The sequence below is a fragment of the Triticum dicoccoides genome, chromosome 5B, assembly GCF_002162155.2.
Source record: "Triticum dicoccoides isolate Atlit2015 ecotype Zavitan chromosome 5B, WEW_v2.0, whole genome shotgun sequence".
In the NCBI taxonomy this organism is placed as follows: Eukaryota; Viridiplantae; Streptophyta; class Magnoliopsida; order Poales; family Poaceae; genus Triticum; species Triticum dicoccoides.
The window spans coordinates 484,402,420-484,417,746 of record NC_041389.1 but is presented as its reverse complement, the minus strand read 5'-3'; the positions used below and the strand labels follow the sequence as shown (position 1 = coordinate 484,417,746).

The window sequence follows — 15,327 nt, the reverse complement described above, 5'->3', positions numbered from 1 at the left end:
TTTAACCTATTAAAGACCATTTCTGGCCTAAAGAAAAAGCCTTTAAATAAAATAGGAAAACAACTTGTAAAATTATATTTTTCTGGTTTATGGGAATCCTATACATAATGGGAGTCAAAAAACTCTTTGAAATATTTTTCATATCCCAAATCAAGTACTTGCAGTGCAACCTCAATTCAGGGGGTTTTAGAAAACTAAATTTAAAAAAAATACTTTTTGGCCAAATTATTTTTGTAAGAAAATTCTATAATGTACTATACACATGGAATGATCATTGGGTAGAACCTTCGGATCAAGGAGAAGGAGTATAAGAGTTGGGGGATTTATCTGATTTTTAGAGCACTTGCAAACAGCAGACAAGATCCAATCAAACAAAGACCAAAACACTCAAAAGTTTTTGTCAAACCATATTTTAGCATGATTATTAGCTTAAGTGTAGTGGCATGAAAATCAGGGTGTGACACATTTATAGCTCTTAGTGCATCCGTTGCATGGCAATCCCCACTCCTTGCATTGACATCAATTGATGGGCATCACCATAGCCAGTTGATTAGCATTTTCTATTTTGGAAGGCATGATTATTTGTTAGTATGCCTGACTATTGATGTCTTTATATCAAATTATAGACTATTGCTTTGAATCATTCAGATCTTAATATTCCTTCCACAAAAGAGATTACATGATGAATACGATAGGTAGCACTCCACATCAAAAATTCTATTTTTACCATTTACCTACTCTAGGACGAGCAAGAATTAAGCTTGGGGATGCTGATACGTCTCCAACGTATCTATAATATTTTATTGTTCCATGCTATTATAGTACCAATGGTGGATGTTCATTATGCAATTATATATCTTTTTTTGGACTAACTATTAACTAGTGTCCAGTGCTAGTTCTTGTTTTTGGCTTTTCAGAAAATTAGTACCAAACGGAGTCCAAACTCTACGAAACTTTATGACCATTTTTTTCTGGACCTGAAGGGACCCTAGAAGCTTCGGGACAAGACCTGAAGTGTCACGAGGGAGCGACAAGCCTGCCAGGCGCGTCTCAGGGGGCGCCCCCAAGCTTGTGGGCCCCTCATGGCACCTCTTGACCTAATTCTACATGTATAAATTCTCAAATATTCGTAATACATTAGAGAGCCACCAAAACTACTTTTTCCGCCGCCACAAGTTTCTGTTCTCTCGAGATCCCATCTGGAGGCCTTTTCCAGTACTCTTTCGGAGGGGGAATTGACCATGGAGGGCTTCTACGGCATCCTTGCTGCCCTTCCGATGATAAGTGAGTAGTTTACCACATGCCTACACTAGATGGCTTCTTCTCTATCTTTGATCTCTAGTACAATGTTCTCCTTGATGTTCTTGGAGATCTATTCGGTGTAATCCTTTTTTCGGTGTGTTTGTTGGGATCCGATGAATTATGGGTTTATGATCAGATTATTCATGAATATTATTGAGTCTTCTCTGAAATCCTTTATGCATGATTGTTATATCTTTGAATTTCTCTATGATTTATCTGTTTGGTTTGGCTAACTATATTGATTTATCTTGCAATGGGAGAGGTGTTTTGTGATGGGTTTGGCATTGCGGTGCTCAATCCCAGTGACAGAAAGGGACATGACTCGTATTTGTATCGTTTCCATGATGGATAAAAAGATGGGGTTTATTGATTCTTTGTCTACATCATGTCATCTTGCTTAAGGCGTTACTCCATTCTTTATGAACTTAATACTCTAGATGCATGCTGGATAGCGGTCGATATGTGGAGCAATAGTAGTGGATGCAGACTGGAGTTGGTCTACTTGTCTCGGACGTGATGCCTATATACATGATCATTGCCTTGAGTATCGTCATAACTATGCGCTTTTCTATCAATTGTTCAACTGTAATTTGTTACCCACTGTATGCTATTTTCAAGAGAGAAAGCTCTAGTGAAAATTATGTCGCCGGGGTCTATCTTTATCATATATTAAAATCGAAAAAAAAACCTTGCTGCAATTTATTTACCTTTATTTTATTTTATTTTGCTTTGTTTATCTGTCTACCGTTAACAGACTTGATCCTTGCAATTAACCGTCAAGGGATTGACAACCCCTTGTTTGCATTGGGTGCAAGTATTTATTCTTTTGTGTGTACGAGTTGTTCACGAGGTTTTGTATGGTTCTCCTACTGAATTGATAACCTTGATTCTTAACTGAGGGAGATACTTATCTCTAATGTACTGCATCATCCTCTCCTCTTCGAGGAAATCCCGATGCAGCTCACAAGTAGCAGTTAGCTCCCTCGATCGCACACGAACATATGCGCTAAGCGTGTGTGACCGGAGGAGCTATCGTGTGGGATGGACCACCCCTATCGCACACACATAAGCAAGGCGACGGTTTAAAACTTTGCAGCGGAAAGGGAGTAAAAGCCATTTGTATAGGACGTCGTTGCACCAGTGTATAGCCCGCATGAGCTACCGTAAGGTTTAGATGGTCGGCTACGCTATCGTTGTTCGCGAAAGTTTTGCATGTCTGTTTTGATGGATGACGTTGAAGATGCCCTAAGACCACAGTCCATATGTTATAGGAACTGATGGATAATTAAGACGATGTGCCCCTTGTGGTTAACCCCATGCATCATGATTCCTATTGATCTCAAGATCTCCTAGATCACTAGCAGCAGAACTGTCCGGGTCATAATAATGTTGAGATGGGCATTTCTTTACAGTACTAGAAGGGTTGGGCGTGCTTTGTTACGCGTTGGTGTTGTTGGGATTCTTTAAAAAATTACTCACTCTTTTTCAAAATATAAGGTGTACTCCTTTTGTGAAAAGTCAAACTCTTTTAAGGTTGATCAAATTTGTAAAGAAATATATCAAAATAAATAAAATCAAATTGGTGTCATTCGATTCATTATGAAATAAATTTTCTTATTTTTTGTTTAATATTGTGGATGTTCATATTTTTGGCTCTTAACTTGATTAAAGTTAAAGAAATTTGATTTTCCAAAAAATAATACTTCTTATATTTTGGAACCAATAGAATATTTAGTTTGGCGGGGGAAATGGTGGAGTGTGTTTAATGTTTATTTATAATGCAGTTATTTGGTGGGCCTTTTGCGGTGTGATTTTGTGTTATCCGCTAATCAACACATATTTATGTGAAGAAATTTCTGCATCGGTGGTTGCATGTACTATATTGGTGCAATAGTATCACATGGTGGTGCTTCTTTTTCTAGGTGGTGGGAGGGCACGCGGGGTTGATATGTTTAATAGGCCAGTTGTTGTTGATTAATTTGGAAAATTGTTGGCCCAATCAAAATCGTTAACTAATTCCAAAATTGCATACCTCAATCGAATGAAAGAGCTTCAAAATTAGGGGACATAGTGAATTAAAATAACTAAATGGCAGAGCTCCTTGAGAAATTATTGACCTGGCCAAAATCAGGTGACTCAATTCTGAATTGAAGACCTTAATTAAATTGTGAGGCCTTATAAAATAGAAAGCATAGTGTATAGTATAAAAGAATTGAATGAGAGAGCTTTTAGAAACTATTGACTTGGTCAAAATTGGGTGACAGTGTTTGGACACCTCAATTGATTGTGAGGTCTTAAAAACTAGGAAGCATAGTGTATAGTATATTGATCGATAGTGATAGCATCATTCAAATTAATAATGTCATGCAGATTATGCTGCTTAAATTGGACTGTGAAAACATTTCGTTGTTTTAGATAGGGTCGAATTGCAAGCTGCCCAATTTTCTTATCACAATTACATTTAAAAGAAATAATTTTGACATTCTTTGGAATCAGTAAAGCCTCAAGCTATTTTGAAAAAAAAACAATTATTTTGTTTTTACTAAACATGTGGCTTTATTGAATAAAATAAAACACAAGTGAATAACAAGATCAGTGGTAAAAGAAATTTTACATTGTAGACAAAAGCTCCACCATTTGCATTTAATGTTCTTTGCAAACTCTGGTAAAATTTAAAGAAAATCAAACTTGCACAAATTTGACTAACCTTTAAAGTTGAGAAAAGCCTATAGAGTCTTTTTTTTTTGCGAGTGAGCCTCTAGAGTCACCCACCCCAATAGGTGAGGGCCCATGATTGTTGAACGAGTTGTGGCCGAAGAAACACCTTTCAAATAGGTGAGGGCCCATGATTGTTGAACGTGTTGTGGCCGAAGAAACACCTTTCAACATAGGCCGTCAACTAATGGTTCATCGTCGTACTATTTCGAAACAAAATCATAAGCACAACTTGACAGATCAGAAGCTGATGATCTACGGGACCAAAACACCATAGGATCTCTTGTGCCTTTGACCGCGTCGGGCAAAACATCACACTAGGATCAGGAGGATACTGCAATGAGACTTTTCTTATTGTGTATGGCGCTATCTCCACTATCGAAACATCACCCCCACCACTGAAAAAACTTAGCAAAAGAAGAAACTAGATTGCAGAGTGGAACAATATTCGGGGTGGCTAGAGGGACTGTGGTATCCCCAGCCCACGAGGGTTTAAATCCTGCTTCTCGCATTTATTCCTGGATTATTTCAGGATTTCCGGCGATGCCCCAGTCTCCTAACCTTAGATCAGCGCCAGCAACTAGGTCTACGTATGTAAAGCCCAAAGTTAGGTCATTCTTTTCTACTAGGCCGAAGCAAATTTAGATTTTTGTTAAGGGAAAATTAATTCTATTTTATTTATTTTGAGAAATGCAATACAATAGACACACACGCGCGCGCGCATGTGCACGCACGCACACACACATGTTTGAGAGACATAGTCGAAAAATTGTAAAATTAGCGAAGTCACCACAAACACCTCGTATTTCACGGTCACGCCGCACCCTTGAAAGAATAGCATCGAAAATTCTAAAATAAAAACTTTAAAAGTCTAAATATATATTTTTTAAAGGCGAACCACCAGAGCCTTACATTTTTATAGAACTACCAGAGCCTTACATACTAAATGGAGGCAGGAAACAAAGCAACATGGGCCCAGCCCATGCTAAACATCCAGCAACATGCGCCACCTTAATGCTAGGCCAGATTTCATGTGACACAAGCGGAGACTATGTATCTCCCGTTCCTAAAAACAAAGCTATGTATCTCCCGGATTAATTCCTAATAGGTTTCTTTATTTTTTGGTGTTCATCTTTGCGGAATTTTTGATTTGAGTGTGTTTTCTCTTTCTTTTTGTATGTGTTTGTACGGGTTTGATTGGTTTTCATTGTTTGTTTGGGTTTTTACTGGGTTTTTCTTTAGAATTATCAATGGTTATTTATTTTCTTTATTTTTTATGTGATTTCTTTACGCTTTTCATTGGTTTTCCTTTGTTTCCTTTTTTGTGTTTTTCTTTACAGTCCACTTAAGTTTCATTGTTTTTTTTACTTTTCTTCCTTTTCTATGTATTTTAGTTACGGTTTTCATCGGTCTTCTTCAGTTTTCGTTAGGGTTTTTGTTTTCTTATTTTTCTGTGTTTTTTCTACATTTTTTCTCGGTTTCCCCTAGTTTTTTCGGGTTTCATTGGTTTCTTGCTTTTTTTTCTTTTATTTTTTTAAAATTCATGTCTACTACTCTATCTCATAATGTAAGATGTTTTTTGACACTAGTGTAGTGTCAAAAAACATCTTACATTATGGGATGGAGGGAGTACGTTTTTTCATACACATTGTACATTTTCGAATACAGCAGGAATTTTTGTATGTATGTTTATTTTCTTCAAATACATGATTAAGAATTGTTTTAAATATGTCTTGATGTCTATCCATTTTCATACACATTGTACACTTTTCCTATACATAAGGAACATTCGCTTTATACACATTTTACAAATATGTGTATTGATGTCTAATTTTTTTTTCATGCATATTGTACATTTTCTGTATACATATGAAGTATTTTTAAACACGTTTAACATTTTCTAAATATTTGATTTTAGTTTTCAAACCTATGTTTTATGTCTATTTTTTATAAACATCATACACATTTCGTATACACCTGATTTTCTATACAAGTTTAATATTTTTCAAATACACGATTCGAGATTTTTCTAATACATGGTAAGAATTTATAAATACACGTTTTGAAACTACCCAAACTTTCTGTACATTGTATAAACAATGTTTTTTGAAACATGTGAACATCAATTAAATGCATCATAAAAAAATTAATGATGCGAAACATTTATTTTGAATTACACGAACCAATATTAAAATTATATTATTTTTTGAAAAGTTCACGGAGTACATTACTTTGTAAAGCGGGAATATTTTGGAAGTGTCGTAGACATTTTCCTGAATGCTGTAAACATTGTTTTAAAATTAAGCTAACCGGTGCTTTACACTGATTAGCATATTTCAAATTCCTTGTTTAATAAAATTGTAGGTAAATTTATATTTCTGAATATATGTATTTATAATATTTTCGAAAATATGAAATGAAAAGGCAAATTAACCTGCGAAGCTACTTGGGCCAGCCCATTAGTAGCGATGTTGTAGCGAGGGGAGTTTGTGTCTCGCTCTGGGCGAGACACAGCTGCTCCCCTCCGACAAACGCCCGATAGCTTTTCAGCGCTTGCACGTCGGCCGTGTAACGAAATCAACACTATGTCTTCCTTGTTGCGAGAGGCATGCTTCTCTTGCGTCTGGCAGTGGTACTCCGTCAGTGGTGTTTTTTCAGAAACTACCAAGGAGCAGTTATGTGAAGCTACTATGGACCGGTATGAACTGGTTTTAGAAGCTTTTGAAGTCTTTTTCTTCCTTGTGTCTTTTCTCTATCGGTTTTCTTTTCGTAAATTTTGTCTTTCTCAACTCGTTTTTCCCTTCATATTTCAAAGACATGTTGAATTGTTTTTCAAATAAACGTTGAACATTTACAGATTGAACTTTTTGAAAAACATGCAAATATTTTTTAAGTGTTAGATATTTTTTACTCGATGGCATGAACATTTTTATAAAACTATGCGAAGAAATTTTGAAAAATTGATGAAACCTAATGTTAAACACGCTTATATTTCCTTAAATGACATGAACAATTTTTGAATGGTACGAATATTTTTTAGAAATTATGCTTTTTGCATTATCATGGATACTTTTTAAAAATTTCATGAACACATTTTAAATGCGTGTGCATTTTCTTATATTGTCTGAAGTTTTTTAAAAATTGTGCGTACATTTTTTACAATGTCATATACATATTGTTAAACGCATGATAAAAATTTTAATATGTTGAACTTTTTTTATTATATAAACATTTTTAAAATTTAAATGATTAAAATTTTACATACATGAACATTTTTTAGCGAGAGGTGAACTTTCTAAAACTTGAAGTATATTACTCCCTCTATAAAGAAATATAAGAGCGTTTAGATCACTAACACTCTTCTATTTCTTTACAGAGGGAGTAATTATTTCATCTGGATTTAAAGCTTTCAAAATAAAATAAAAATAGAAAAATTGTCTTGAGACAAGATGTTCTTCCATCTGGCAATAGGCACAAAAAAAAACTAGACGGGCCCTCAAAGAAAAGACATAGCTGTCTAGCAAACCATCCTGCGATGTCCATCTTTAAAATTCCCAAAAAAGTTGCAAAAGAATTATGTATGCGATATCTCGTTTTTTGTTGGGTGATGATGCAACTGACAAGAGGATGCGCTGGTTCACCGGTGGAAAATGTGCATTCCAAAAAAACAAGGAGGGATGGGGTTTGGAGATATTCACTGTTTTAATTTGGCATTGTTGGCTAAACAGACTTGGAGACTAATTGATAATCTTGATTCTCTGTGTGTGATGATTCTAAAGGTGAAATACTTTCCCGATGTAGATCTTATGGATACTACCCTAAAGAAAAAAAGCTTCGTATACATGGTAAAGCATTACGGCTGGAGTGGAAGCCCTGAAACTTATGGAGAGTGAGTGATCAGAGGCGGAGCTACGTTGGGGGAAAACCAGGCCATGGACCGCCCAACATAGCAATAAATACAATGAAGATTCAGCGGGTCGCAAGAGAAATTTTTGTGAGGTCCGGTTTAACTGGTCCGTCTGGCCTGCCCAACATATTTACCGTAGTTCCGCCACTGTGGGTGATGGAGTTAAAATAAAGATTTGAAAGATGAATGGATCCCACAGTCTCCAACAAGGAAGGTCATAACTGTTTGAGGAAACCAGCTTCTATCTCGTGTGTGCAACCTGATTTTGATCCTGCGACAGGAGACTCGGATGAACAGCTTGTCAGGCAAACCTTCTGGCAGGTGGACGCCCAACGTATTCTTGCAATTCCATTACCTTTACATGAGATGAGCGATTTTCTGGCTTGGAATCTAACAAGAACAGGAGCTTTTATGGTGCGATCTGCGTACCATGGAATCCGGAAGTCCCAGTTCGGCAGCAGAATTCGGAAGAGCCATCTAACCAAAAAGATACATGGGATACAATCTGGAGCTTATTTTGTCCATCTAAGATTTTTTTTTTATTTGGAGGATATAAAAATTAATTCAGGTTGCCCAGCGTGCAACTTAGGGCCGGACAACATCAGCATCTGTTGTTTGAATGCAAGCTAGCTGCGAATGTGTGGAAAATGCTAGGCGTGGATGATATGATCAAACAGGTCATCGGGGTGGACCGGGCTGGAGAAGTAATACTTGAACACTTGTTGTGCTTGAAGGATCATGAAGTTCATATCCGGGGCCTCCCTAAATTGAGAGAACAGTAACCACTGTCGCATGGTACATGTGGTATGAAGGGCGGAAATTAACTCATGGAGAGACCACCCAAACAGCAGCTCAAATCAGTTTTGCCGTGAGAGGACTAGCAGCGAACTACGTTATCTCTTGTACGTCCAAAGCTAAACAGAAGGTAGGCGGGTGGAGTAGACCAAGGTACGGATATGCTAAATTGAATGTGGGCGCTGGATTTGATATGGATACACTTGAAGGATCGGTGGGAGCCGTCCTTCGTGATCACAATGGCACGTTCGTTGCTGTTGCAAACGAAAAATAGACATATGATTTGATTCATTTAGCAGAGTCTGTTGCAGTAAGATTTGGAATGAATCTTGCCCGTACTGCTGGATGTAACAAGATTGAAATCAACTCCCCCGTACTGCTGGATGTAACAAGATTGAAATCAACTCCGACAGTATAGAGGTGATTGAAGCTCAAAACGAGGGCAACTCTTTTTCAGTTGCTAGTGCTATATTTGATGATTTTTATTTCATGTCATTAGATTAGAATTAATGTCATTTATGAACACTGTAATAGAGAGAGCAATCAAGTAGCTCACGATCTCACGAATCGGCTAGGTTAGCTAAGTTTTCTCCCCTGGTTGTTGGATAGATACTGCCCCTAGTGCGGTTATTCATTGCTTTCAAGCGATGCCACTATTTTGATAAATCAATGAAGGAGAAGATAGTTGTCAAAAAAAGCTGTCTAAATCTAGTCTCCAATGCATCAGTGAAATCCATAAGTATATGATTTTCTTCTGAATCATGCGAAGTTATTCATTCTGATGGCGAGAGATCAAGTCCAAGACATGGAAACATAATAAAGAGAGAGAATAAACACAGAAAGAACGGGACGTAGGCCTGATCACTAAAACGGGCAGAGCTAGCTACTGACGATCACCAAAAGAACCCAAGAACAGCCTCCGACGCTCACTCAAGACTTCTACTGCCACGAGAACGGGAGGGACGGCGACGTGCCCTCCGAGGAGCCATCGGCGCCGACGTGGAAGATCCCGTGGCAGTTCATCTCATTGTCGTTGGAGCTCGGGACCAGCGCGCCGCCGGCGTTGAGCTGCTCGCCGTCCATGCCGCCGGGGAAGGCGGCGAAGCCGGTGGCGGCGCTGGAGGCCTGGGAGCAGGCGAACCAGGAGGAGCTGCCGAACTGCTGCAGGTTGGGGACGGAGGGGATGTGCTCGCTGGGACGGACCATCCGGCTGACGTCGACGCTGGAGGAGTTGGCCGGGGATGACAGAAGAGAGAGAGCACAGTCGGAGTCGAGCACGTGCGTCAACTGTCCATCGGAGAACATCTTGTTGCTGCTGCTGCTCTCAGGCGGCGGCGGCGGCGGAGGCGCGACGGCTTTGAGGAGAGGCTGGCACACGGGTGGGATCTCGAGGGCCGGCGCGCCCGTGCTGAAGCTCATCTGATCTCCTTCGTGCAGGAAGGGAAAGCGCCGGCCTTCCTTGGAGTAGGACGACGAAGAGCCGGCGAAATTGATCTGGTGAGTGGTGGTGTAGTATGGATTGCTGTCCTCGGATTTGATGATCCCGGACCAGCTTGGCTCTGGCCTTGGAGCGGAGAAGGACGCGAACCTTGTCCCTGAATTTGAATACAGACCTGAACGGCCATCATGAAACGAGCATCAGACTCTGTAGTATTCAAATGTAGCAGAAATGAAAAAGACTGAAAATGCAGCATTGTGCAATCACCCTACTAATTCGAATATTCAGTTTACAATGTGCTCTTGTAAACCCCTGATTTATATTATAGTCACCATGTTACTCAATATCATCCATATCAAATGAATCTGATGCTAGAGAGGGCAAAAAAAAAAGGTATATAAAGCCATCCGATGTTCGCTGTCCGGGTTGCAGGATGTGTGGGATGATGTATACAGAGCAGTATGTATATTTTATCGTCTTATACAACAACAACAGTCGTAGATCCATGCAAAATGCAGGTCAAGCTTATTATCAGTTGGAGAGGAGAAAATATGTCCCATGTAAGCACGAGCATTTTACCGAGGGTTTTGCATTTGAACTAATATAATACGTAGTACTTTATAACAGAAATTTCTAAATCTGAGGTTACTATATAATTTGTTCATTTCAGCAATCGACAGGCTGACAAAAAGTATAATAGTAGTTAAATAGGAAAAATACCTTGTTGGGTTGTCATAAAGCTCCCAGAATTCATGCTGTCAACCTGTGGCTTCCTGCGGCGCCTGTTGTGCCCATCAAGGCGCTTTCTACAGCTACGCTTGGCCTCATCAAACTCCGCAAGCAAGTGGAATCTAAAAGAAACAAAAATTAATGGTAAGAAACACAAACATTTAAAAGTAGTCAACATATTGACCCATTTAATTGTAAATCAGCATCATCCTTAATGGCATATTGACCCTGTTAATGACACCCTAAACATATATGATTGTTGTAGCAGGAAGAGAGAAAATCACAACACATTTGAAGGCCCATGGGTAAAGAACCTTGCACAACCTCGATATAAGAAAATAAAACTACTCCAAATGTCTTATCACTCCCATAATACAGGCAAGTGCTACAAGGACACATGATATCCGGCCATGGTGGACAAACAAGCACTATAAGCCAAGACCTAAGTATGGCATTCATGATCAGAGAGAATTTACACACCCATTATGCTTAAAATATGCAAAAAAAATGACCCCATCACTATTCTGATTCTGAAAAAATAATATGCTCTGATACAATAAGGCACGTGGAAAATCAAAAGCTGCAAGGACCAAGCAGAGTGTCCTGAATATTTATTTGCTCGACATTAAAACAGAACACAGATTCCATGAAGAAAAGAGTACACACACGCGCAGCTGGACCACTCGGATTTGAATGCGTCAGTTAACAAAATTCAGTGCATGGGGGCTTCACTTTACAAAAGCTTTCTACTGGGCCTGCAAAGCGCTGCAAATTAGTGCAACTCCTGTTGGACATTTGGACTACGGTATAGGTTCCAACAGGTGTATGGCAGTGTGGCACCAGCCTGTAGGAACACTGAAGGAGTACAGTATGGTGATCCAAATTTTTGCTCCACTGGGCGCACTATTGCCTGATTGTGTGTCTGATAGGTACGCAATCATTGGAATCGCGCCCCCACTGATTATAAAAATTTTAGGAGAAGACGACCAAATGATTGATGGGTAATTTTTTTGTATTCTTTAAACTTTGAAGGCACATGATGCAGAGTTGGTGTGAAATGAACCTGGGAAAATGTACAGTACAAAAACATGTGAAACTGGAGGCATTTTTTCCCCATTTTCACATCTTTTTGTACATACCATATCTGACAGACATACCTCAGTTTTTATGTCAAGTCTAGAAATATAAAATGAAAATGTTTCAAATACATGAACACTTAAGCTAGAAAGGAATGCGCATAGCAAGAAGCCAAGAACATTAAGTGCAAGTTACTCCAATAATTCTATCTGTTCAATAATGGAAGAACAAGGTTCTTACTGGAGTATTTGAAAAAGCCACAAGTTAGATTCTGAAGGAGTGTGGCTTTTGTTGTATACTAACATTAAGTGCAAGTTACTCCAATAATTCAGCTAACCGATGAATAGTACTAGAACATCCAAGACAATCCAAGACATTCAAAGACAACCGGCTCCACCAAAATGCAAAAATGTGGAACCTATTTTGCAACGGTGTTTCAAGAATTGGTCTAGTGGTCCCAGTATCTCATGTGGAAAAAACAAGGCTAATAACAAGAGGCAGTCATGGCAGATGAGGTAGGCCGGTTTCTGGCCAAGAATTTAAGAAAACAGGTCATGTGTTCAGCAACATCTTTAAAGAGTGAACAGCCCACACACAACAAATACTGCTGCACACAATAACCACGAGTAAACCGAAAGAATTCCTATGGATCTGGTGGTTACTACTAATTCAGCAATGGGGGCAATCATGTCAGGCATGGGGCTCACCGCTCAGTCCATAAACCACCCCAAGGGCAAAATGGGTTGATCCTATAAAGTACATATGGTTAACCGTAGCCGGATTACACAGATTAACTTCTTGACTCCCCGGTTGGTTCAAAATATGTGATAGTTTCTGGGGACTCTACAGCAGAGCATTGCACCACTTTTATTTAGCCAGAATAAAAGTAGTACTACATCCGTCCATAATAAGTGTCGTAGTCTTAAACCAACCCCAGTTCAAAACTGCGACACTTATTTTGGATCGGAGGGAGTAATATCTTTGTCAATGTCATGGGAAATAGTTGCACAAATTACGCTCCACTCTTCAATTTCAAACCAGAACAATGGAAAAGAAGATAGAGAAGCAATGGATCTGGTGGTTACTAATTCAGCAAGGGGAGGCAATCGTGTCAGAGATGGGGCCTACTGTTCAGTCAATAAACCACCTCAAAGGCAAAATGGGCTGATCCTCAAGTACCTACGGTTAACCGTGGTTTACACACAGAAAAAAAAACTGTGGTTTACACAGATTCACTTCTTACCACCTTTTACCTCCGTCCCAAATTATTTGTCTTAAATTTGTCTAGATATGAATTTATCTAACACTAAAACATGTTTAGATACATCCGTGTCTACACAAATCTAAGACAGGGTGCAGTTCGTTTAAAATCTGTGCTGATTTTTTTGTCAGAGTAAAAGTGGTACTAATATAATATATTTGTCAATGTCACAAATTATACTCTAATATTAAACTCGAAAATAAAAGAAGTAATATATTTGTCAATGTCACAAATTATACTCCACTCGTAAACTTCAAACCAGAACTCTTTTTTTTTCAAAAAAGGGAAGAATCCAATGGCAGGTTTGAAAATGTGGCAGCTAGCTAATAATAAAAAGGACTGCTCCATCTGATCTTTGGCACATGGAGTGCATCAGCCACTTTTCACTGGTAATAATTCACACCCGTGGGCTAGAAAGTTACCAGTGCAAAAGTAGGAAAATGGGAGGGCTATGATTCAGGTATACAACAGGTTGCCAAAGTAAAAAAAAAAAACTTAGGGGTACTTGACCCATATGAAAAGGCTGAAAAGTTAGTGCCGGATAAAGGAAAAGTTACTGGTGCATCCCTGAAACCGAACAGTGAGACATGCTCAGCTCATTCTCACCACCCCCTACTGATTCTACCAGTAGCAGTGCTCCTTGCTTGGAATGGGAGTAACTGGTTGTTAATTTGAGCCAAAGAGAAAGGCAAAGCCAGGGCCTAGGAAAGAACTGGCTTGGATTTGCCTTTCCACTTTGAACAAAGGGATGGGAATGATGATCAGCGGTAATAAAAAGGGAAAAAAATGGTGTGCAGTCAATCAATTTTACCATTGCGGCAGCATCACAATCGAGCCGATGCGACCGTGCGAATGGGCTGAATTGAGTGTTGGTAATAGGAATCGCGGGAATTTTGCGATTTTGGCGGGTGGGATGGGTGTTTGTTGGTTGGTTACCTGCTGCACTGCTGGCAGAAGCGCATCTCGCGGCCGGCGACGACGACGAGGGGCGTCTTGGAGTGCGCCTCGCACACCTTGTGCCGCCGGTGGTAGTCGCGGCACTTGCTCAGGTCGGCCTTGCAGCCGTCCACGGCGCACGACGGGCAGTGCCCCGCCCCCGCGCCGCCGGCCCCCGGGCGCGGCCGCTTCAGCGGGCTCGCCGACGGCACCACCGCCGCGGCGTTCGACGCCGACGCCGACAAGGACGCCGCCGGGCCATTCGCCGCCGCCGCCGCCGTCGCCACGGGTGGCTGCTTCATCGCGCCGTCCGCCGCGGGGCCGAACTCCCCCAGCCCGCCCAGCTTGAGGTCAACCGAGCACTCGGGGCGGCCCGGCGGCCCGCGCGCGGCCGCGGCAGCGATGCCCGCCGCGGCGGGAGCGGCCATGGCCGGCACCCCGTCGTGCTCCAGCTCGGCCAGGTCCCAAGAGCCCGGCATCTTGAGATCCCAATCCATGCCGCTCGCTCGCTTGCTCACTCACTCACCAGCCAGAGCAAGCTAGCAAGCAGCCGCACCGTCGCCCCTGACGCTTCTTGGCCACCACAGACCTTTCTCTCTCTCTATCTCAGGGTCAGGTAAACTGCTCGCCGGTTTGTCCCCTCCCTCCGGCCGGCCCCCTCACTCCGCGACGAAGGAAGCTAGCAACCAAGCAAGAATCATTGCGCGGTGACCACCATCGCACCGGAGGCGAACAAACGGAAGCGCGAGCAGAGCGCGGACGTGCAGAGGGGCATGCAGGCAGCTGCGGCCTATCCCCGATAGGGATGGGGGGAGTGGAGGCAGCAGAGCAGAGCGCACAGACGCGCGAGCGAGTAGCGAGACAAGGAAGGTAGCGCCAAGGGAGTGGGAGGCAGTCAGTACATGCTCGCAGAGGCAAGTGCGGCAGGTGTGTGGGATGGAGCAGGGACAGCCATGGATGGGAGAACTACTAGCGAGTGGTGGTGGGGGTGGTGGAGACTAGTCTCTTCTACTTCTGCTAGTAGGGGAGGACAAAATTACTGTTCTGACCCTTAAGGCAAACTAAATCCCGATTTAACCTCGTTCCGAAAAAAATTTCGTTTCTGACCTTTTCTGGTGACGCCAAGGTCCCTGGCGTCTGGGTTACGAAGCAGACGCCGGGGTCCCT

At 41.1% G+C, this 15,327-nt stretch overlaps 1 protein-coding gene across 1 annotated transcript; it reads right to left on the bottom strand.

The window, feature by feature from the left end:
• Positions 1-9,428: 9,428 nt before the first annotated feature.
• Positions 9,429-15,153, bottom strand: LOC119311008 (squamosa promoter-binding-like protein 18). The gene is made up of 3 exons (XM_037586635.1): positions 14,161-15,153; positions 10,878-11,008; positions 9,429-10,332 (listed from the first exon to the last, which is right to left on the bottom strand). The coding sequence occupies exons 1-3, from the start codon at positions 14,655-14,657 to the stop codon at positions 9,659-9,661; spliced, it is 1,302 nt and encodes a 433-aa protein (XP_037442532.1). The 5' UTR covers positions 14,658-15,153; the 3' UTR covers positions 9,429-9,658.
• Between the last annotated feature and the right edge of the window lie 174 nt (positions 15,154-15,327).